This window comes from Lolium rigidum, chromosome 4 (genome assembly GCF_022539505.1).
Source record: "Lolium rigidum isolate FL_2022 chromosome 4, APGP_CSIRO_Lrig_0.1, whole genome shotgun sequence".
In the NCBI taxonomy this organism is placed as follows: domain Eukaryota; kingdom Viridiplantae; phylum Streptophyta; class Magnoliopsida; order Poales; family Poaceae; genus Lolium; species Lolium rigidum.
The window spans coordinates 215,265,298-215,289,822 of NC_061511.1; the positions used below are offsets into that span (position 1 = coordinate 215,265,298).

The 24,525-nt window shown below is 43.8% G+C and overlaps 3 protein-coding genes across 3 annotated transcripts; all 3 read left to right on the forward strand.

The window, feature by feature from the left end:
• The first annotated feature begins 606 nt into the window (after window positions 1-606).
• On the forward strand, window positions 607-6,127 carry LOC124648246 (ankyrin repeat and SOCS box protein 13-like). The gene is made up of 11 exons (XM_047188039.1): window positions 607-637; window positions 731-796; window positions 886-1,077; window positions 1,866-1,997; window positions 2,630-2,769; window positions 3,209-3,292; window positions 3,711-3,833; window positions 4,805-4,915; window positions 5,494-5,664; window positions 5,777-5,856; window positions 5,937-6,127. The coding sequence occupies exons 1-11, from the start codon at window positions 607-609 to the stop codon at window positions 5,983-5,985; spliced, it is 1,179 nt and encodes a 392-aa protein (XP_047043995.1). The 3' UTR covers window positions 5,986-6,127.
• Window positions 6,128-15,879: 9,752 nt separating this feature from the next.
• LOC124705975 (lipoate--protein ligase-like) lies at window positions 15,880-18,520 on the forward strand. The gene is made up of 4 exons (XM_047237657.1): window positions 15,880-16,028; window positions 16,132-16,370; window positions 17,038-17,186; window positions 18,216-18,520. Exons 1-4 carry the CDS (start codon window positions 15,889-15,891, stop codon window positions 18,465-18,467), a joined length of 780 nt encoding a protein of 259 aa, XP_047093613.1. The 5' UTR covers window positions 15,880-15,888; the 3' UTR covers window positions 18,468-18,520.
• A 1,506-nt stretch (window positions 18,521-20,026) lies between these two features.
• Window positions 20,027-23,282, forward strand: LOC124707042 (UDP-sulfoquinovose synthase, chloroplastic). Its single transcript, XM_047238702.1, has 3 exons — window positions 20,027-20,151; window positions 21,034-22,123; window positions 22,760-23,282. Exons 2-3 carry the CDS (start codon window positions 21,071-21,073, stop codon window positions 23,159-23,161), a joined length of 1,455 nt encoding a protein of 484 aa, XP_047094658.1. The 5' UTR covers window positions 20,027-20,151; window positions 21,034-21,070; the 3' UTR covers window positions 23,162-23,282.
• The last annotated feature ends 1,243 nt before the right edge of the window (window positions 23,283-24,525 follow it).

A 24,525-nucleotide genomic window follows, 5' to 3' on the forward strand; every position in this document is an offset into this window, starting at 1 on the left:
AGTATTATGGTGAGTGAGATCAAATGATCAAGCGTTTGGTGTGTGGCTTCCCGGCTTCATTCCAAGCAGGCCTATTATTTTAACTATGGTGAACTTAAAAAAAAAAGACTAATGTAGATACTAGCACATGTTGGCATCATTTTGTAAAAGTATCTCCGTGAGTGCATAACGAGATCGAGCCCGAGAACTCAAACCCTAGCCGACAGCTTGAGCTCTAGCAAAGACCGACGACACATTCTTATATGTCGAACTCTTTGTACTAATGTTATTTGATCAATAAAGGTATGTTCTCTAATTCAATATTTCCATAGAAACAACCATGATTATGGGAACCAAATTCTCCAAACACAATCAATCGGAGATTTTAAAGGAAAGACATGATTTGGTAGAGGAAATCCCTCCGAAATAGAAGGGTTTGTATGGCCAAGGGTTGACAGCTGTCCCCCATTTCCTCCGCCGACGACTAGCTTCCGACGTACGCCATCTCCTGTGGACTTTGATCAGCCTCCTCTGCATTTCGAAAAACACGCCCGCTCGCTTAACCCTCTCCTCCACCCACCCCTCCCAAACCCCTGTAGGCCGCCGGGCTAGGGCTACGCAGGCGCCATGGCACCACCTCGCTCTGCTTCGACCCCAGGTAAGCTCCCCGGCCCCCTTCATCCCCACCGCTAACCCTAGCCCGTACCCTGACCGACTCGATCTGCTACTCCTGCTGTTGCGCGCCGCGCAGGCGGCGCCGCGATGCTCAACCTGATCTTCGACGCGGCGTTCGACGGCGACCTCCCCAGCTTCAAGCGTACGCTGCCTGCCCGCGCTCTCCACCGTCTCACATTTTTGCGGGTTTCCCGCTCGAGTCGAGAGTGCTCATCTTTTCGGGGGTTGCAGGTCTCGTCACAATGCTGGACGACACGGGGAAGGGCCGCCTCAGGAAGGCCGTGGAGGCCCTGAGGTGGGCAGATGAAGGGATGATGAAAGGCCTCAGCCCGCTGCACGTCGCCGCCAGCAGAGGGAGCATGGAGGTCTGCCGCTACCTGGTCCAGGAGCTCGGCGTGGATGTGAATGTCGTCGACGGGGAAGGTCCATCTCCAATTCTCCATCCAAAATCATTTACTCCTGTATAAACTGTCGTTTGTCATATTTCACCAAGTGCTCAGGCGATATGTGTTTTGTTTTTCCGTGCATTGCCGAAATCGTTGCTTGAATTATATGTCTGTTTATGACTTCGCGGTACTCGGCTGTTTTCTGGCTGTTTAGATTGTGCCGAACTGCCGATGTCTCAACTCTCACTGACATACATTTCTTATTCTAGAATTCTGCTAGGAAACATTTAGAAAGTATTATCAAACAATGCCTTAATGTGTTGCAGAAGCATCTTTGATCCGAACCACACTTTTGGGCTTCAGTTATCATACCCCTGTCTGCTGTGTTCACTCATGCTCATATAGCTTCATATGGATTCCTGTTGGCCATGCTCACTTATATCCTAAGCAACTATTGTTTGGTTGCATAGGCTACTCATTGATTTCATGATTGTTTGGGTTTTTACTTATTTGCACATATGCATATCCTCCATGTAGATGAACTTGATTGTTCATATGTTGCGTCTGTATTTAAGTCCCAAATGTATTTCCTGCCTTCTGACATTCCAATTCACTCAGCATCCAGAATTCATGGGTCTATTTTGTGTATCTTCAGCATCCATTTCTAATTTTCATGCTATCCGAAATTATAGTCGAGGCCATGGAGCTTCTGCGATTGTATTCTAGGTGTTTGAGATCAAATATGCTTCTATAAAAAGATTTGGTTTCTTTGCTAAACTTTAATATGCTACGCATCAGTAAGCTCCACTCTTGCGTGCTTGACAGGTAGAACACCTCTGTTTTGGGCGGTACTATCTAAGAATGTGTCTGCTGCCAAGTATCTTCTTGATCATGGTGCCAATCAAGAAAGGGCCAATCATGACGGGTTTTCCCCTTTGCACGAAGCCGTTGGATCAGGTCTACCTCTATAAGTACACATTTCTTTCATGTATTATATCCTCACTGCAAGTTTTCTTATGTTTTCTTTTCAATTCGTAAATTATATTAGTTTTGGTTGTATCTTTTTGTTATTAGCTAGGATCTGTTTCTTTTTTGTCCGATACTACTTTTTCCCCACAATGCTAATGAATTATCTTCAAACCTGATGGTTAATTCATGCAGAATTTTCATCAAAAGAACCTATCACATGTCATTATGTATGAGAGTTGAATGTATTTAGGTGTTTTTTTTTCACATTTACTAGCAGTGCCACAGCTTCAGTATTTCCCACCTTGCATATTTTCAATTTTGAGCTGTTGTTGTTTCTGCCATTTAACCAACCAACCATAGAGTGCAAAATTTTGCCTTATGGTATATTTTCCTTTTTGTTCTTTTCTGGTACATTGACTTCAGGCCCAAACCCTTTTGGGTTAGCAGGGAATTTGAATAAAGTATTGTAGCCACATGTTCCAGAAAACTGAGATTCTGGGGACATAGTAAAAGTGAAACACCTTCCTCGCATACAATAAGTTCACGGATTATTTTTCAGTAATAGAATTTCTCAGAAAGTATATATCCTATAACGTAATAAGTTTATGGCTCTTTTATAGGAGATTGTGAAATGGTAAAGTTATTGCTTGCAAAAGGAGCTTATGTTGACCCAGTTGCTTCGTGTGGTACACCACTTCATGTTGCTGCTACTCAAGGGCAGGATGAGACCATGAAGATTTTATTGGACCACAATGCAGATGTAAGTTCAAGTACATACATTTAATCTAGTGTAGTATGGAGGTTGCTAGTTTAACAAGAGCGACATATTGAACTCTTCAAATCTTCATCACATTTTTTCTTGCCTTCTGCCCTGGTTGTGTAGTGGCTGCTAGACAATGTCTTGCTAAGCAGTTTTGAAGTAATTCACCACATTTTGTTATATATAAGTCGTACTTCAAGATTCATCTATAAATATATGAAGTTCGCTATTCAAGACTTTACCAAATGCACATGGAAATTATATGTTGATAATATGGTGGTGTATCATTCTAATGCTATGAAAGCTGTTCAATTTTTCTTGAAAGATATGTACAATAATATGTTTCAATATATTGACCATTCTATGTAAATGTTATCGCACATTATTCATAGTCAACATTACTTTGACTATATAGGAGATAATTTCCTTATTTCATCAGGTCAACAAGATGGTAAATGGTAAGACACCTATGATGGCTGCTTTGGATGCTGACTCAAAGCTGTGCATCCTAATACTGATGAAGGTATTGTACTTCATGTTATCTTGGCATGTTCTTGAATTGGTGTATTCATTTGCTAGGGTTATTACAGATTTCCACACTTAGGGAGCTCCTGACTTCCTTTGCTGGTGTTTAGTTTGTAAACATTGAGCACAGTGATGTTGTCTTGATACTTGTGACCAACTTAAACCCAAACTTCTGACCATCAATTTTTTTTTTTTGCGACAAGTCAACAAGCAAGGTGAAAATGAGTCAAACCAAATGGTCTACTACCTCCGATCCATAATATGTGTCACTTGTTATGGATCGGAGGGAGTGCTAGAAAAATCCAGGCAGACACACCGGCACTAAGTTTGTTAGTCATTCCTGAAAGTTCTGCAAGTATGACATGTTACCCAGGTCATCTTGAGGACAGATCCCTAACAACACTTTTCTATGACAGGCTGGTGCCGATCGGGAGTCATATTTAGCCTATTCTGGAGAAAAACTCCGTGCTGCAAATGTTATTTCAGCTGACTTCTTCAATTCTGTAATGGAGGATGCTGCTGCAGGAGTTACTCCTAATGTAAGACATCTATTTGACACCACATGCACCAGCACTGTTTTTTAAACTCTGAATGCGTGTAGTTTTATTAGAGGGAAAGAATTCCTGACTTCCTGTACTTCGACCCTTGAAACCACCCACGTTTATGCATTGTATATCTTTAACAAGAATAGAACACACTTGCCATAAAACCTTTAGAAATAATTCCCGAGCTTTTATGCAAATTATCGTCTGACCATTGACTATTAAATCTTGTGTTCTATGCAATTTACTAAATCTAATAAGTCAATGAAAAGGCTTATTTGCATAAATGGATTGCAGAGGTGTTATATGTCTTGACTTCATAGGAGTTGGGAGTACTGAAGCACAATTAAGGTGTGCCTTTGTAATCACCGTAGCTATGATCAAGTAGTGTTTCCTAAAAGTAGTGCTAGTTGATTTTATTCTAAAAAGTGACCTCAATTGTAAGGGAAGTTTGCAATAGTTGAACTAATAATTATGAAGGACTTCACTCAACAATTATGAAGGACTGCCAGGAGAATCTGTTTTCTCTAATTGTACAAAAGACTGATGATTACAAGGGATGTCCAGGGAGGTTAAATGTGGGAGTAAACCCTCCGGTTTCTTGCTATTTGTCAGGTAGCGTCTTTCCAACTGGTGGGTGAGACTGCTGGTGGTTGGTAATGCTATCTATATATAGATTGTGCAATTTTGAACTGATAAGCATGATATTATCAGTACATGATACGTGAAGTGACATTTTACTTGTGGTATATTTTCCGTTACAATACTCCCCATGATTACTAGCTTTGGAGTACTTGAAGTATTATGCTTGTGCAATCATAGAAATGTGAGCGAAAAGATAATTTTGTAATCAAAACCCTCTGCTCCCAAATATTTAAATCACACTTCTAGGTAGTTCGTTTGGTATATCTTTCCTACGTATTTTGTTCATTATGCTTGTGAACCATTTGCTCATCTATTATTCGCAGGATGATGAGCCTTTGGCTAAACGGAAAACTAGAGTAGCAGGGTATAAGGCAATGGCAAGTTACGCGTTCAAGACAAAGGATTATAATAATGCCATATTAACCTACAGTCTGGTAAATTAAAACACCATATATTTCTTTCTACGTTATCATTTCCATAATTTTATTACTCCCTCCGTCTATAAGTAGATGTCTGTGATTTGACTAAATTTGGATGTATCTAGACATCTATTTATGGATAGAGGTAGTATTTGGTGCATACGATATGATAGCTCGAAGCTTTCGATTTGTAGCAGGCAAATTTTTTATGATTATATATGATTACAGAGAGACTCACCTAGTCTCGTAGTATTCCTTGATAGGCTGAGTTTTCTATGGAGCTGGTTGTCTGGCTTGTAGTCACTGGGAAAGGTCCCAATGAACAGTGTCTTTGTTATTTCCAGTTACTTAGTAGAAGGGTCCAAGTGATGATTATGTCGTCCCTCCTCTGTTGCATTGGTTGTTTTGTACTTCAGTGTTGTGGCTGTGAAAAGATCTATGCTGGCATTGCTCTAAAGTAGCTATGGTGTGATGATGGATAGGGAAAATGAGATACTACTGTAAATGAGATCTATGCTGGCATGAGTACGTTTTATTTTTATGAAAAATATCTGTTCAATCCTGTTAACTTTTGATTTTTCTTGTTGATGTAGCTGATCCTCCTTGAGCCTGCTGATGCAACCTGGTTCTCAAACAGGAGCGTTTGCTGGTATCACATGGGCGATGGAGCTAAAGCTTTGGCAGACGCTAACGAATGCAGACGCATTCGACCAGACTGGCCAAAGGCCTGTTACCGGCAGGGCACCGCTCTGATGTTACTGAAGGTAACATGTTGGCAGATGCTAACGAAATGCAGATGGCGATACAGTTGGTTGCTTTCGTCTTTGTCATGTAACATGTTCTGGACGATTCCTTTGATCTTTGCATCAACTGCAGGACTACAAAGGCGCTTCCCAACGATTTTGTGATGGGCTCAAGCTGGACCCAGGGAACGCTGAGATCGACGCTGCACTACGGTATCTATCCCATCTGCTAGCTTGTTGGTTAAGTTGTTCCCTGATTCTAAATCTCTGAATGACCTGCTTGGAATCTGCAGGAAAGCTTTGGAGTCGTTGAGGAAGTCTCGAGGCAGCAAAGCTAAGTGACTGTCTGGTGGTTGCAAGTAAAAGGACTTGCTGGAACATCTAGTTCCAACAAGTCGAAGGGCTTAAAGACTCGGATTTCGTGTATTCATTATGTTCCTCTGGTAGATCAAGTAACTCAATGTCACTTCTGTGATGATATGTATCCGTTTGGCATGTTTGCACGACTGATTAACAGTTGTTCCTTGTGTGTGATGGCTTCTGAGTTCTGATCATTGTCGTTATCGCTGTTTGCACTGTGTTTTCTGTTGGAGGGTAGGAGTCTCGGGGGTTGTGATAAGAGGGAGCTGACATAGGAGTCTAGTCCCTGAAGTAGTAGGATCGAAGGAGGGTAGAGTCGGTGTTGAGTTGGATTGGCACCAACGGATGAACGTCGATAAATCACCAGCCTTGCTTGTGTAAACCTGGTCAAACATGCTACCTTGAATATATAGGAAAAAGTTTACAGGAGCAGAATCGGACCCCAATTCCGTAGGGTGTATCTAGGGACCAACCACTCCGTGTTCCACTGCCTCCTTGACGGCGCCCGAAGCGATGCCGGCCGCCCCTGCATCGGCATGTCTAACTTCAGGATCCTCTCGGCTGTCAGCAAGACCATGGCATGCGTTTCTCCTCGGGAAGCGACGGTGGATGGCACCAAGTCCACACGACGGCCGCCAGTGTCGACGTGCAACTTCCACCGGCGTACTCCTTGGGTAAAAGTTTCATGGGGCGCGCCAATGGCTCCCTCTACTTTGGAATCGAAGGTGACGCCACCATGCTTGTTCTCGACGACGCCGCCGCTAAGTTCTCCCTCGCCGTCTTCCCGGTGAGCATCTAGGGGCCATTTCACAAAGGGGCATCTCGGATCATCACCGGCAAGGACATCGTGCTGCGTGTCATCCGCGTCATGAACAACCATCTCAAGATATTTAGGCGGGTTCAGGGCGATGGCGGGGATGAGCGGGAGCTCGAGAACGCCCTAGGGAGAACACAAAGAGCTTCTTAATTTAGGGACGGTAATCCCACACCGGCGTGCCATGTACAGCCGGCCCTAAAAAATTGTTTTTCATTTTCACTAATTATAACATTTTACATAGTTCAAATACTAATTTATGGCGTTTAAATATACAAATTATTTCATACAAATAGTTTAAAATACAAATTAAATTATTCATACAAGAATTAAATAAATTGCAATCCAACAAGTTCATGAATCATTTTGTGCTCCTTGTACAACCCTTATCAAGCGAATGAGCAATTCTTCTAACCCAGTGTATGTAGTCGATACTCCCGAGCCCACCAGGAAAACCTTTTTATACATTTTTTGTGCCAGGATCCGAGCTGTATCTTCTTCATTTGATGGCCTCAAATAATTTGGCCCAAACAGTGCAACCACTTCCCTGTAAAACCCGATGATAATCTTGAAGCATGTCGACTCAGCCATGCACACGTAGTCATTGGCTACATCTGTGGCAGCTCCAAAATATTTGTCTGCACCCAGGTCCAACAACACGACGCATAGTGATTGGTCTGTCTGCCGAGACACAAACGCGGTTTAAATATGCGCCGTGTTTGCGTCTGCGCGAACGCGAACGCGCCGAGTGACCTAGTCAGGGACAGCGAAATCGACCTCGTGGATTTGTTTCCCCCCTTCTTTGTAGCCCTAGGGCGACGTCGCCCACCCCCCCCCCCCGCCGCACCCCCGTAATACCTGACGTTAGTTTGGGCCTGGCCGCGCTGGAGTGCAGGCCGTGTCGGAGCCGGGTAGAATCTACGTGTAGCTCGAGCTACATTTGTGATTTTCGGTAAATAATGCCATGCATCCTTAGTAAACGAATTTAATGCCAATATGCAGACGTGTGGCAGTAGATCGGGTACACATGTATGGTTCCTTTGTTTTACGGAGTAGTAAAGTTCGCAAACCCAACAAGAATTCCGGCATATATCGCGCGGTTGTGATCCAAAAACGCAATATATCACGGCGACGTGCCACGCCGCAGTTTTAACGCCTAAATCTTCGGAGCACAAACCCGTGCGGGAGTTAGATCCAACGTTGATGGCGAAAGTGTTTTGAGTAATCGGGAGAGAATCGAGCGAGAGAGACAATGAATCAATCCAGTAATATTTTCATTGATGATTGAGCACTTATATACAGGGGGAACATGCGTCTCCAAACGAGGCGATATTTCGGAAGGCGGTTCCTGGAGGCGACGCTCCAGGAACGACATGTCGGTTCCATATCGTGGGGGTTTCCCACATGTGGTTACATGCAAAGATTTAACTAATTAATTACATGATTAATTAAATCCTAACACTCCCCCTAATCTATGCTTGTCCTTGCAAGTGTTCATCATCTTGAAATAGTCTCCTCCAAAAACTCAGTGGGAAAAATGTGAGGAGTCCTCCAAAAACCCTGTGGGAAAAATGAGGAATAGTATAGGATATGTTGTTAAAACTCCTTCAAACCCAGTGGGAAAATAAGGAGAAATGGTACAACATATTATGGTTATTGCCTCTGTTAACTCAATATGAAGTATATCCACAGAATATAGAGGTCAATAAATATGTCGTGAATACTTTCCTAAAAACCCCGGTGGGGAAAAGGGATAGTATGACATATGATCTTATGTTGATATTACCTCATTAAAAACCTTTATGAGAACCTGTAAAGTAAACTCACTAAGGGAAAAAGAGTATAATATGATGTTTTGAACATGAGTAGTTCAGGAAGATACTCCCCCTGAATCTTGCAAATCTCGAAGTCGTCGCATACCAATTCCATGAATATATTTCTGGAACGTTGAAGTTGGTAGAGACTTTGTGAATAGATCAGCGAGGTTATCGCATGATTTGACTTGCAAGATGTTTATTTCCCCACTCTTTTGGAGTTCATGGGGATAAAACAACTTAGGGGCAATATGCTTAGTGATATTGCGCTTGACGTATCCTGTTTGCATCTGTGCAACACAAGCTGCATTATCTTCGTAGATAATGGTAGGTGATTCGATAGAACCAATTCCACATGATTGTTGTATGTTGTTTATCATCCTGCGAAGCCACACACATTCGCGTGATGCCTCATATAATGCGATTATTTCGGAATGATTGGTGGATGTTGCAACTAGAGTCTGTTTCGAAGACTTCCATGATATTGCAGTTCCACCATGTAGGAACACAAAGCCGGTTTGTGATCTGGCATTATGGGGATCAGATAAATAGCCAGCATCTGTGTATCCAATCATATTGGTGTCCAGATTTCTCTGAAACTGAAAGAATAGGCCAAGATCCTTTGTGCCTTGGAGATACCTAAAGACGTTCTTTACTCCTGACCAATGGCGTTTGGTAGGAGCTGCGCTGTGTCTAGCAAGTAGATTCACTGCAAATGCGAGGTCAGGTCTCGTACAATTTGCAAGATACATAAGCGCTCCAATGGCACTGAGATATGGAACCTCGGGTCCCAACATATCTTCTCCATCATCCCTCGGCCTGAACGGATCTTTCTCTACGTCTAGAGATCGAACCACCATGGGAGTTTTAGATGGATAGGATTTGTCCATATTAAATTTCTCCAATATTTTCTGGATATAGGCAGCTTGGTGTACCATTATTCCTGAGGGAAGGTGCTCGAGTTGGAGACCCAAGCAAAATTTGGTTTGACCCAAATCCTTCATCTCAAATTCTGTCTTTAGATGATTGCGTGCTTCATCAATATCTTGTGTGTTGCCAATGATGTTGAGATCATCGACGTACACTGAAATGATGCAAAATCCTGAAGAGGACTTCTTGATGAAGACACATGGGCAGTCATCACTGTTGGAGTAACCCTTGCGAAGAAGGAACTCACTAAGTCGGTTGTACCACATCTGTCCCGACTGTTTAAAGCCGTATAGAGACTTGTTCAGTTTTACACAGTACATGTTGCGTTTTGCGCTTGCATCCGGGATAGAGATTCCGTCTGGAACCTTCATGTAAATGTCCGAATCTAGTGAACCGTAATGCGGTCACGACATCCATCAACTGCATAGATAGACGATTTTGCACTGCCAAAGATATTAGATATCGGAAAGTGATACCACTCATAACTGGAGAATATGTCTCATTGAAATCAATGCCGGGTCTCTGCGTGAAACCCTGTGCTACGAGCCTTGCCTTGTATCTCACCACCTCATTGTTCTCATTCCGTTTCCGGAGGAAAACCCATTTGAATCCCACAGGGAAAACATTGGGAGGTGTTGGTATTGCTTCTGTGAATACCTTCCTTTTATTAAGCGAGGCAAGTTCTGCTTGTATTGCATCCTTCCATTGAGGCCAGTCGGAGTGTTTTTCACACTCAACGATAGTCCTTGGATCGTGATCATTAAGAAGGGTATTTGCAATTGTAGCATAAAAATAAGTGTCGACAATCGTAGACTTACGGTTAAATGATTCTCCAAAATCGATATAATTGATGGATATCTCGTGCACCGTTGATAACTCTTCGTGATTTCCCAATACGCGTGAGTCTAGGTGTTCCGATGTCCCAGCCAGTGTGTGCAAGCTGGAGCTGGGTTGTGGAGGTTGCCCTTCCACTGGGTGTATACTACCCATAAGGTGTTTGTCAACGTTGAGTTGACTTGCATCTACTCGACTTTGAGGAGTTTCTCCTCACTCTCCTTTGCTGCTTGCGAGAAGCAGGATCCTGGTCAGAGGCCGTACTACTCCCCCTCTTTTTGGGAATGGGTAGTTGAGTGGTTTTAGTTGGTACCTCCACTCTTTCGGGCGCATTTCTGGCCGGATTCAAGGATTTTGTGACACCTTTTAGATCAGTAAATGAATCTGGCAGATTATTTGCAAGATGTTGCAAATTTATGATTTTCTGAACTTGGAGTTCGATCTCTTGGGTACGTGGATCGGAAGATGAAATGGCAAGAGCATTCCAATCAATTTCCGGGCATTCTTTCTGGTACTTGAAATCTCCCCCTAATGCCGGAAAGTGTTCCTCGTCAAATATGCAATCAGCGTGACGGGTTGTAAATAGATCCCCAGTAAGGGGTTCTAGGTACTTAATAATCGACGGCGATTTGTACCCCACATAGATCCCCAGTTTCCTATGTGGGCCCATGGATGTACGCAGAGGTGGTGAGATCGGGATGTATGTAGCACATCCGAACTTACGCAGATGGGAAATGCTGGGTGGATTTCCACGTACCAATTGCAGAGGGAAAGTACTGTGGTATGCATTAGGTCGCAATTGGGTTAAGTCCGCAGCGTGTAAAACTGCGTGACCCCAACACGAGGTTGGCAAGCTGCAATTCATTAACAAAGGTCTTGCAATGAGTTTGATCCTCTTAATAAGGGATTCAGCCAAACCATTTTGAGTATGGACATATGGAACAGAGTGCTGAACTTCAATCCCCAGGGCCAGTGGCGGAGCTTGAAGAATAACCATGGGCGGGCCAGCTTACAACAAAACCTTTAAAAAAAATTGTTCTCAAACATACCACTTCTTTAAGGCCAGTCCCATTGTTGTCACAGTTTGTAAAATTACGGAGTAAATTCCGAGAGATTCCATGCTGTCAAATAACTAACAATTTAGGAAAAGAAAGAGAAGTACCGAGCATGTAAATTGTACATGAGTATGAGGCCTGCCGGCTCACTGGACTTCTGGCCGGTGCAACCCCGTGTGGTGTAGCGCCGTGCTACGGCCGTAGCGATCTCCTCGGCCATCTCCCGGCTGTGCTCCACACATTCCACCAAAGTTTCTCTTGTTTGTATATGCTTAATCGCTAAAACCAGCAAGTGGCGAGGCGCTTTCCATGATCATCGCTTATGTCTATCGAGAGAAACTTAGCGAACGAGAGTAGGAGACAAGTCGATCTAAAGAAAAGAGAGTAGGAGACAGCCTGGAAGAAAGCATCGCGGGCTGGCCAATGTGTTCTGATGGGCTGGGCCACGGATGCATATGAGTTAATACATTTTTTGCCAAAAACCTGGGCGGGCCACGGCCCAGGTTGGCCCCAACGAAGCTCCGCCAGTGCCCAGGGCCATGCAATAGTCATTGAAGGCACGTGAAGAGAATTCCGCAGCGTTGTCATGGCGAATTGATTTAATTCGACTTTCCGGATAATGAGCCTGTAACTTAATTACTTCCCTCATTATCTTGACAAATGCATGGTTTCGTGTGGATAGAAGGCACACATGTGACCATCGTGTAGATGCGTCAATTAAAACCATGAAATACCGAAATGGTCCAGATAATGGTTGGATGGGACCACAAATGTCACCTTGAATTCGTTCAAGAAATTGAAGTGGTTCAGCTTGTATCTTGAGGTGCGAAGACCTCAAAATAAGCTTTCCCGTGACACATGATGTGCACACAAAATCCGATGACTGAGAAAATTTGGACTCATGCAAATTGTGACCAATGGAATTGCTAGTAATCTTCCTCATCATCCCGATGCCGGGATGGCCTAGGCGATCATGCCAGGTTTGGAATGCGTCAACATTCTGGAAAATTACCTTGTAAGCAACATGTTCTACGGGCTTGATGTACGTATAGTACAATCCGAACAACAGAGAAGGAATTTTTTCAAGTACTTGCTTGCCATATCCGTAATCTTTTGTGAAGAGTAGATACTCCTCTTTGTTGTCTTCATGGGTTTCGATGTGAAAACCATTCTTACGGATATCTCGATAACTGATTAAGGTACGTGAAGAATCGGGATACAACAAGGCATCCTCAAGGGACAGGGTGTTTCTGCACCCGGGTGCATATGCACCCTTTATTTGAAATGCATATTAAACATATTTCCAAATGTTAAAAAAATAAAAACAAAAATGCCTCGTGTATACCTTGACATGTTACATGTTCACAAAGTTGTTTCAGCAAAAACCGATATGTTTTGTGCCCTGTACTAAAAAGACAAATTTTTGGTGTTAAAATAGTTTATTTCACGAGGCATTATTTGTCTTTTTTACACATGGTGCAAAAATTGTTGGTTTTACGTGAAACTTTATGTGTACATATAGAACATGTCCCTCTACATGCTAAATTTTTTTCCTAAATTTTTTTACTTTTTGAAATATGTTTTATACATACCAGGTGCATATGCACCCATGATCAGTTTTGGTTTTCCGATCCTCAAGTATCACTTGTGTACCGTTTGGGAGGGTAAATATGGCACGTCCAGTGCCAACAATTACCGTATCGCGTCCAGCGATAGTCAAAATATCACCATTCATCTTTTTCAGAGTTTGGAAATATTTCAACTCCCTCAGTATGGAGTTTGTGGTAGCACTGTCCACAAGGCATAATTCCTCTTTCATCGGATTGTTCCCGTAGAGAACTTTTCCCCTGTTCTTCTCCTCCTGTTCTTCTTGATCTCGAATCGCTCAGATGTAGAGCGTGCTGATAACGTGTTTTGAGTAATCGGGAGAGAATCGAGCGAGAGAGACAATGAATCAATCCAGTAATATTTTCATTGATGATTGAGCACTTATATACAGGGGGAACAGACGTCTCCAAACGAGGCGACGTTTCGGAAGGCGGTTCCTGGAGGCGACGCTCCACGAACGACATGTCGGTTCCACATCGTGGGGTTTCCCACATGTGGTTACAACTTACAAGCAAAGATTTAACTAATTAATTACATGATTAATTAAATTCTAACAGAAAGAACAGGTCCAAGAAGAAGAGGAGAGATGCCGGGGCGGCGACGACCGTTCTGGACCTCCCAGATCACCTCTTCGAGCACATCCTGCTCCGCCTCGGCCCTTCCCCGTGCCTCGTCCGCGCCGCCGCCGCCTGTAGGCGATGGTGCCTCGTGGTCGCCGATGCCGGCTTCCATGCCCGCGTACGCTGCGCCCACCCACACACGATACGCGTCGGTGACTACCACAACCACATCTTCAACGATGATGACGAACCTCCCGCTTTCGTCCCTGTCCCCGCCTCGCCGGCTGCGCCATCCCCCGTTGACGTCCGCCGCTTCGTCCTCGACTTCCTTCCGGACGTCGGCAAGGACTACTACTGGGAGATAGCCGACAGCCGCAGAAGCCTCCTCCTCCTCTCCACATGGACGAAGCGCTATCGCCACGAGTTCCTAGTCTGCGAGCCGCTCACGCGGCGCCGCCAGGGGATCCCTGTGCCGCCGGACATCCTTTTCAGCCTGGGCATGTTCCTAGTCGACTGCGACGATGCGGACAGCCAACTTGGCATGTCGAACTTCAGGGTCATCGGGGCGGTCGATGAAACCCTAGCCTGCGTCTTCTCCCCTGGCAGCGGCGGCGGCTGGAGGCCAGCGCGCAGCGAGGCCACCCGCGAAGCTAAACTTCCTTGGTCGTTCGGCCATGATAACTTCGTCGGGCGCGTCAATGCCTGCGTGTACTGGGGAATCGAGGAAGGGGACGGCACGGAGGTGCTCGTTCTTAACGAGACGACCGCAGAGTACTCCATGGTCACGTTCCCGGAGGAAATCTGGGGATCCTATGTTCGGTGGAAATGTGGCTCTTGGATCATCGGCGGCGAGGATGGCGTTTTACGCGTCGTCCGCCTCGCAGGCAACGATCTTAAGATCTTTGCGCAACGGCATTCGTGTATCCAACCAGATGACCATGATGACAACAACAGGTGGATTTTGGAGAAGGAGCTGGTCGGGTTGGCGGAGGCCACGGTTGGGCTGCCGGGGCGCGAGGACAACTTCTTCGAGCACGGAGCCAGGATAGTCGCGGCCAATGCAGATTACATCTTGCTTTCACCCATCCTAGCACCAGGGGAGGATCCGTGGGTGTTCTCTGTCGAGGTCGACACGAAGCGGGTGGAACGCGAGCACGAGAGGAATAAGTACAACGGGGTAGGGTACCCGTTCGAGCTGCCATGGCCACCGGTGTTTCCTAATCATGTTACGAGGGCTAGCTAGGTGGTGATGATGCAACATCATGTAGTAGGATTTATCGAGTATCAGAGTATTAAAAGTGGACTTTTTTTTTGTGAGAATTGTGGCGCTTTGTCGATTAAATAACATCAGCACAAAGTATTTCCCGGATACACTCTGGGGTTACATAAAAACATGAAAAACTTGATGCTCACAACTACGAGCAAGAGTATGCGCCGCCACATTCATCCTACGACCATAGTTCTTGACCAAACAGGACTGAACCTCATTCGTCAGAATCTTGATATCACTCACCAAAGTTCCCACAGCAGATCAATCTTGTGAAGGAGAGTTGATCCGTTGAACCATGGAGAGGCAGTCAGCTGCTAGGACAATATCCTGATAACCTCTATCAGCAGCAAAACGCGGGGCATTTCTGATGACCAATGCCTCGGCAAGTTCAGGGGTTGGACTGCCTTCTAAACCTTCTGAAACAGCAAGCTGAAAGGCTCCCAAGTGATCATGGAGCACAGCCCCCCACCCAATTCTATATTCATCAGGAAACAGAGCTGCATCCACATTGACACACACACTTCAACGAAGAACGACGAACGAAAGAGGAATCCAACGATGAACTTGTGAACTTCCACTTTCCGGTTTTCGACCGAACAGAGAAATCCTCCAACGTATGGTGGGCCGTGAATCTGGCCTGATCTTGGCCATGGCCCATTATCATTAAGAAAAAAACATCACCGTTCCGCCTCCTACCTCCGCCGCTCGCCCTCCTGCTGTCGTCAACGTCCCTTCGGGATACGCCAGTCACCCGCGCGCAGTCCCCCGCATGCAATCTGTTTCTCCCCATCCCAGGCGCCGCTGCTGCTTGTCGTACGCGCCTGAGCCTGGCCGAGTCCCACTGCACTAGCGATCTGAAGGAGCCTAAGCGCGCACAACAGGTGTTCGGAAAAATGCTTCCCTGAAACGTCTCTTCTTTTTTGGCCTCCAAAAGACGAACGAAGCGGCGCCAAGAATGGCTTTCGGTTCCGTCATCGAGAGGAACGTGGCACGGCCACTCATGAGGCTGGTCACCATGGGCGGCGCGCCGATCATGCAGCAGCTGCACCTGGAGGAACGGCTGCTGCGTCGGACCAGCGACAACTGGTGCATCCTCAATGACGGCACGGCTCCTGCCACCATCGTCATGGGCGTCTCTGGGTAATGTCCTCCCGGTTGTCTTTACTACGTATGTTGCCTCCGTTATTCATGCATGCGTGCCTAGCGGAGTTCGGTTGTTCACATGGTTTTGTTGCGCCGACAGGAAAGTCTCTGAGCTCGTCGAGATACAGCCTGTTCTTCGGGACGGTGTGCCGGTGATAAGGCGCTTCAGCGGAGGTGGCACTGTCATTGTTGATCAGGGGACGGTGTTCGTCACCTTCATATGCAATAAGACTGCTGTTGCCGGGCTGCAGCCGTTTCCTCGCGACATCATGACATGGACAGGCCAGCTGTATGGTAAAGTGTTCCGTGGGTTCGGCGAATTTCAACTGCGTGAGAATGGTATGTCAAATTAGCAGAGGTATTTCACCACTTGCCATTTAATTATACAGTGCCATTGTTTACTGTACTCGATGAAGATTGTCAGTGTTCTTAATCATACCTTTGCATGGATCGTTTATCTGGCAGTGTGATGAGTTTACTCAATTTTTCATTTTAATTTCTGTTACACTTTCGTAATGACTATGAAGGTTTAAAGACCTCAGGATTTCCCGGTCTCCATCTACGAAATTTTGACAAGTCAGAGCAAATGTATCTACGATCTACTAAACTGATCTAAGTAATCTACAACTTTACATGGCATTGATTAGAAGAAACCCATGGAATCACATATGAGTATATCATTCAAGTAGAAGTTTTGATTTTCATTGTAATCATTAATCTTGATTTTAGATATCATTTATAAGCGTGATATGATCCTTTTTGTTTTTCATTTATTGTCTTGCAAGGACTCCTGAAATGATTTAATGTGTAGCTTTTCTACTAGTACTATTGACGTAGACAGCTGGAGAGACTATCCTATATTCGATGCTTCTCTTCCAAATTTGCAATTATATTTGTTGACAATTGATCCTGAATATATTTATTGAATATTCAGAGATGCCAATTTGTGATATACATGTACCTTATTTTTCCCAAAGCTAAACTTGTGTATACATATTTGTTGCAGACTATGCATTCGGTCATAGAAAGTTTGGTGGAAATGCTCAGTCCATAACAAAAGATCGTTGGGTACATCACACATCATTCTTATGGGATTATGATGCGAAAAGTATGAATTACTTAAAAAAACCACAACGTGCTCCTGAATATCGGCAGGTACAGTTCTCTCTATTATACTTTGCCTTGAACCAAGCGTATTAAAATTTCAACCTTTCTAAACAGGACATGGGATTTAGAGACCTTACCGCGCATCAGCTTTTATAGTATGATATATTACCAAATTTAAGGCTGATCAGCGTTGGTATATATCCCCAAGTATAGGAAAACAGGTTGAGCTATTAGTAGGTTCCAGTGTCTATGCTCTTGGCTACGGTTTTGCTATGTCTTGAATAACTCAGGATGTCAGGATATGTAAACCGCTGAATAGCTGGCAGTGGATATTACTTAGTGGTTTTTGGATACGGGTCATTTTGTAGTGCTTACCTAACTGTCAACTGAATACTGTTAAATAAAAAAAAACTCTACTTAGAATCGATGCACTTCGGTAAATCTTGGTGCATTCTTTGGCCCAGTTTACCTAGTAACGGGTTTAACTGATCGGTTACGTCCAGTTATAGGATCATCAGCGATAGTTGCACTGAGAGGCGTAATAAGAAAGTTTAAGAGTAGGATTGCAATTTACTATTTGATGATATTGATGCCTGAAGTATGAATAATTTGATTTTCCATCTAAGCATTTGAGTGTGTGTATTCTTGAGCATCATGTAGCTGAACGCAGTGCAAACTGGTTTACCAACAATTATGGCTTCAGTAGTCTGGGGACTACAGAGAACACTGTGCAGAGTTTAGTGTCAGCAGACAGCTTTTTTAGTTTGTTTCTGTTAAAACCTGACTGATTAACATTGATCCCTGAGTGGCGCAATGACCACTGAGTACACCACCTCTGTCATAGGAATAATGGCAGTGCTACTATTTTTGTAATGATTGGCCGATTCTAGGAAAGCTTCAGTTCGAATGAAAATAGATTCTGACTTTAGAAATCTATTAGAACGGTAGTGTGGACTGCCGAGCCTAAGTCAGGGACAGTGCCATTTAGTATCTTGCTAATGTAGGCCTTTTAATTCTTAGGAGTCTAATAAGGTCCGTCATGGTGATCTCCAAATTAATGCCTTTTTTGCTTTTCAGGCGAGGAACCACATGGATTTCCTGTGCCGGATGAACGAGTACATGCCATCACGGTCAGGTTTTACTGAAGGGATAACCACCGCTCTTAAAGACCACTTTACAGTCCAACACACAGAGCTAGAAACAGCTCTTTCTGATGACATTGATTTCGTGCCTTCTACAAAGATGTTATCACCGCAGGACTTGCAAGATATTATCTCCTCAAAAGAAACTCCTACAGTAGAGAGAGTTCAAGGATGGCCACAATCATGAAGACAACTTATTTTGTGACATGATTTGCATGTCATGTGGTGAACTCACATGTTATTAAGATGACTTATTTTGTGACATATGACAATTATTATTATTATGTCATGCGATGAACTCAACTTGGAATCTAGGTGACAGTTTTCTCACTGGATTTGTTGCTGCCAACACCCAATCTGGTTTTGTTGGAGTGGGCTGGACTTGTATGAAATAATATCCTTCAGATTTCAATCAGCTGTACGTTTTATTCATTCTGATGTGGATAACACTTCAATAAAAGTGCGCCAAGTGAAATGTTAACTTTGAGTAATACAACTTTTATAGACTGTGTCAGAAGAAGAAAAAGTATATCATGAGGAACCATGTCGATCGCTAGGTTTTGTACTAGCCCACATTATCTGTATGTCGACGCTACTATGGCACCTGAAGGTAATCAAGTATGGCAAAACAAACTTAATACTTGCATTCATACACACATACATATGTACGTGATCTTACTCTTAATTACTATACACATACATACTACTACTACTAAGTATTTCCTCCTTCCATATAATAAGAGCTGCAATTTGAAGGTGTTGTAATATCGTAAAGGTAGGAAGGTGATTTCCTTTCTTGTGTTAACCCATCGAGGGTTTCCAAAAGATAAACCCGTATGTAAATTATATTGTGGAAATGAAGTAGTTTTGTGTTTCTCCTGATCTTTTTAGCATGATTATATGGGATTGGTTCTTAATTATATATGCTAGGGATCCTATAGGAGAAAACTCTATGTGTAGTTCTCTGCTAAGCCTTGTATGGCATTAGAACGAGAACCGTAGTCGTAGAGAAGTATTCCTTCGGGTGGAACTACTTGGGAAGACGATAAAAAATCATATCATCACGGAATTGTAGAACCTAATTTCTTGCATAGTTTGCAATCCCTAGAAAATTTGTAGAACAATTATATCGCTCATAGCATCACGAAATTTTAATATTTTCTTAGCAATATTTTCTTGCATATATATTTTCCCTTCACCAACTTCATGCACAAGAAAATTAATTTTCTCCTTGCAAATGTCCATCTTCTTTTTTAGATAATATTAACCCATTTCTCTCTACCTTTCTAGATTAAACTTCAAGGTGAGAGCTATGTTCCTTGTAAGATTTTGAGAAGTCTAGCAAATCATCTACATAGGCTAATATAAATGATTGGTTCTCATTAAATATATTTTGCATCTTCTTTTGAAATAATGCAGGCGCATTTTATGATCCTAATGGCATGACTAGCCATTCATAATGATCTTGAGGGCATGTAAAGGTTGTCCAAGGAATTGATTTTTTGGCCACTTTTACTTAGTACCAAAATAAAGCTTTTAGGTTAAACTTGAGTGACGCAATGGTTTTACTTGGACCGAATATTCACCGGATGGTTTCTCGGGCCAGGATCGGAATCCCTCGGCCCGAATATCCCACGCACTCCTTTTGCCTCCCGCTGGCTGCTATCCAATCCTCTGTTTCCTTCGCCACTCTGTCACCCTCTCTACCTCACCCTCCTCCCTCCTCCCGGCCGGCCGACTCTCCGACGTCTCGCAGCTATAGGCGGCTGCTCCCTACATACGGGCAGCTAGAGGCGTCGTGCAGGCCACGGGCCAGCGGCGGCAGGGCTCACATACGCGGCCGCGGCGGCCGAATCCCTGGAGCAGTTCTGGTGAGAACTCAATCCCCATCCAGTCTTCCTCTCCCGGTTATCCGTTTGATTTTGCAGGCATACCAGGTCAGTAAGTAGAGTCACAGTAGGTTCAGCAAGCTTTTCCCTGCGTGCCACGATAGGGGAATAAACGGATGATGTCTTGTAGACTTGCATTTGTTTTGTGGGGCAAAAATGGATTGTGTCAGCTAGCTCATAGTCATAGAGGTGAAAGAAACCTTAAATTGCATGGCATGGAATCAAGATCCGTCATGCTGCATATACTCATACTGGGATTTAGATATAGCCAAAGTAGGAATGGCTATCTGCCCATATCTTATCCGAACCTGTCCTGATCTTCACCCATGTATTTCATGCCCGTAGAAAGAAACCTCTATGCATGTGGTCCGTGGGAGCAAATGAACAATTTCTGTATGTGGCTGTGGCGTGCAACAGCACGGAGAAATCTGGATCCAGACCGGCAAATATTGTTGCTAATTCATTTTGTTTCATTGTCTGAAACCCATAGCGACAGCTAGTGCAAAACAACGGAAGCACAGTTTCCATGGGTTGGAATGAAACAGTATTTGAACACACTCTTTGATCCCGTAATATTTCTCATCAATAGAAGTGCACAGGGCTGCTGGCTTTCATGGAATTTATGGAGAAATAAACAACAAATTGGCTAATTTACATGCCCTTTTCTCAATGAACTACAACACCAGATACCAGCTAGCTGTGGACTATGGTTAAAGTGGAACATTAGCAATCTGACAACCGGCTGTGTTGACTTCTCCATGTTACTTTATCCTTTGTGCTCTTATGTTATTTCCATCTTGGAATGAATCTGTATCTTGTACTACGTTGTTTTTTCAGTTACTTACCACGAAACTGTGTATGTAGAGTACGCTGCAATTATTAGAGTGGAAGAGGAAGGATAATGAGAATGGCGAATCTGGTCGCTCACTGTGGTTTCAGCCTATCTCCTGCTGTTAAGACACACTCCGGCTCACCAAGTCATGGCCACAACAATGTCATCCGGTTCCAAAATTCAAAATCTTCAACCTCGAATCTGAACCTCAGATCATGTTCCAAGAGACCAAACAAGTTATTTGTTACTCGTGCTAGCGCTGCCGTACAAGGACAGACAAATGTAACGCAAACACCTCTTACTGGGGGTCAGCAAGTGTCTGGGCAGTCGTCCTCGAGACCCAAGAAGGTTATGGTTATCGGTGGAGATGGATACTGCGGCTGGGCAACTGCTCTTCATCTCTCCAACAAAGGTTACGAGGTTGCTATTGTTGATAATCTTGTCCGACGCCTTTTTGACCATCAGCTTGGCCTTGATTCGCTTACTCCCATCGCTTCCATCCAAAATCGCATTCGCCGATGGAAAGCCCTTACTGGCAAGACAATCCAGCTCTTCATTGGCGATATATGTGACTTTGAATTCCTCTCAGAAGCCTTCAAGTCTTTTGAGCCAGATTCTGCTGTCCACTTTGGCGAACAAAGATCAGCACCCTATTCTATGATTGATCGTTCAAGGGCAGTATACACACAACACAACAATGTTATTGGAACACTTAATGTCTTGTTTGCTATGAAGGAGTTTAGTGAAGAGTGCCATTTGGTTAAACTTGGAACTATGGGCGAGTATGGAACTCCAAATATTGACATTGAAGAGGGATTTCTCACTATTACTCACAATGGAAGAACAGACACCTTACCTTATCCAAAGCAAGCAAGCTCCTTCTATCATCTAAGTAAAGTGCACGACTCTCACAACATAGCATTTACTTGCAAGGCTTGGGGTATAAGGGCCACAGATCTTAACCAAGGCGTCGTCTATGGAGTCAGAACAGATGAAACCGCTATGCACGAAGAGCTATCCAATAGGTTGGACTATGATGGAGTCTTTGGCACAGCACTGAATAGGTTCTGTGTTCAGGCTGCTGTAGGTCACCCGCTTACAGTTTACGGAAAAGGTGGTCAGGTACTCTCGATGTTTGCCTTGCTCTATGCGCACTTTCTTTATTAAAGTTTCTACTTTCACAGTTGCTGCATGTGGTTCAATGCTATACATCTTCTGATTAGAGCATTTTTATTTTGGAATTTAAAGTGTTGACGTAACTTTTGTTAGCTTGGAGCCTCAGGATGTAAGAGCTCATAACCACCATTTAAATTTCATGAATTCAAAAAACAGGAAGTAGATCATGTTACCTTTGTAGATATCCTCTGCTAGGATTGAACTGAACATCGTGCACATACTATAAATTTCTAAAGCTTTTTGATGACCCAACTGCTCCAACATGTAGTTATTGCAACTTGCAGTACAAAGACTGTTTATAGGCTGTGTCTAAGATTTCGAGTTTTCTACTTATTCTAAGTTTGTCAACCACACTGTTGAAAATTAATGTGATAGATCAGCTTGCACTTGCAAACACAGTAATTGGAGTACCACATGCAAAAAGAAGCGTTTCATTAGTTATAAATAACAGTGTAGTAGGCGCAAGTTTTGGTTCGATTGTGTACTTCTAGTCATGACTTCACATAATATTTGTAGGTGATCATAATCATCGTTTGCTATACAATGTAATGATCAAATTTTCTGTACCATACTCTCCTTCAGACCCGTGGATACCTGGACATCAGGGACACCGTGCAATGCGTCGAGCTAGCAATCGCGAACCCGGCCAAACCAGGCGAGTTTAGAGTCTTCAACCAATTCACCGAGCAGTTCTCCGTCAACGAGCTAGCCAGGCTGGTGACGGCTGCGGGAGCGAAGCTCGGGCTGGAGGTGCAGACCAAGTCGGTGCCCAACCCGCGCGTTGAGGCAGAGGAGCACTACTACAACGCTAAGCACTCCAAGCTCTCCGAGCTCGGGCTGGTGCCCCACCTTCTGTCTGACTCGCTCCTCGACTCGCTTCTCAACTTCGCCGTACAGTACAAGGACCGGGTCGACACAGCGCAGATCATGCCCAGCGTGTCGTGGAAGAAGATGGGCGCGAAGCCGAAGACTGTATCTGTTTAGAGGAGAGGGTGCTTTCACCTGTTATGTAGCGCACGCATATATGATGTCAACCATGACATTGACATTGTATCTTTGTTGTGTAATGTAATGTAGCGATAATAATAATAATGTGCGTTAGTTCGATGCAGGCCGTGGCGAGGCCTGGGTATTGCTGGGTTACGTTGTTAGATTTCGTTTTTGCCCCCAGCGGTGGTGATTGAACTGCAACTGGAGAGCATTGGTATGGTATTGCTGGTAATTCTCCTCACGGTCTCTTGATCTGCAAGACTGCAAATGAAAGATTGTGGATGGTGAGACTCTCTCGGTCATGGCACTTTTGAGTGGATTCAGATCTCACATGTTAACGAAAGTGCTAGCCAGACGTTGAATTTGGAGATTGAATCCCTTGTCAAAATTATTGCAAGTGCAGCTATTTAGACTGGAAATTGACAGGTTCCGCCAAGGCATCAAGAGTTTCATTAAGAGTAGAGTAAGCATGGTACCACTACAGAAAAAATACCATACCAAGGCATTATTAACTCCATATACTTCTGATATCTCAATTTCCATCGTTGGACTGTAGTACAGCAAGACAACTAGGCTCTGAATGTTTGTCTATCTAATTTTTTATATAATGGGCGCTTTATTACTTACGAAAGCAATTACACCTGCTGCATAGCTAAGATGCACACAGCCGTTCAAATAGTTTCAAAAATCTGTAGTGATTTTACATATCAAACATGAGCAACTGTAAGACGCCTCAGATAAAGGCGGAGGTCCAATCTGTAGATTATGCTGTCACCCATGTGGGGAAAAAGTATTCCCCGCCGTGTCCTCCAACCGTGTACAGACCTCCTTAAAGAGGTCGCGATTCTCCATCTTTTGCAGCGCATACGACGAATGGAGAGTAGCGGTAAATCTGTAGATAACCTGCAAGAGAGAATAATTCTTATCATTAAAAACTTTGTCATTTCTACACAGCAACATCGACCATACAATGGCAAGCGCCCCAACCCTAATAAACGTTCTAATCGATAGCTAATTACCAAAGATATTGGCCACACTAGTCGGGGATACAGATCAGAAGCTACTTGGATGCATGACCATATAGACCTGGCAAAGCAACATTGCAAGAACAAGTGTTTAATCGTCTCGTTGTGGTGACAGAAAACACACAGCGTACTCCCATGCCAATTGCGGTTCACAAGATTATCTTTGGTTAGGGTTACTCCTCAACGCAACTACCAGCCAAAAATCTTAATTTTGAGCGGTATTTTCATCTTTCAAATTTTCTTGTTTTTATCAACTGGTATTTCAGGTTGGATAATTGCATTGTACAACGAATTTACAGAGAACTTTCCATTGCATTGTAAGTTCCAACGAAA

Bases quoted from the DNA above. Each gene is read 5' to 3' on its own strand.
- LOC124705975 (XM_047237657.1), top strand. From the start codon at position 15,889: ATGAGGCTGGTCACCATGGGCGGCGCGCCGATCATGCAGCAGCTGCAC. The intron at 16,371-17,037 runs GTATGTCAAATT...TATTTGTTGCAG, and splicing joins ATTTCAACTGCGTGAGAATG to ACTATGCATTCGGTCATAGA. The intron at 17,187-18,215 runs GTACAGTTCTCT...TTTGCTTTTCAG, and splicing joins GTGCTCCTGAATATCGGCAG to GCGAGGAACCACATGGATTT.
- LOC124707042 (XM_047238702.1), top strand. From the start codon at position 21,071: ATGAGAATGGCGAATCTGGTCGCTCACTGTGGTTTCAGCCTATCTCCT. The intron at 22,124-22,759 runs GTACTCTCGATG...ACTCTCCTTCAG, and splicing joins TTTACGGAAAAGGTGGTCAG to ACCCGTGGATACCTGGACAT.
- LOC124648246 (XM_047188039.1), top strand. From the start codon at position 607: ATGGCACCACCTCGCTCTGCTTCGACCCCAG. The intron at 797-885 runs GTACGCTGCCTG...CGGGGGTTGCAG, and splicing joins CGACCTCCCCAGCTTCAAGC to GTCTCGTCACAATGCTGGAC. The intron at 1,998-2,629 runs GTCTACCTCTAT...GCTCTTTTATAG, and splicing joins GCACGAAGCCGTTGGATCAG to GAGATTGTGAAATGGTAAAG.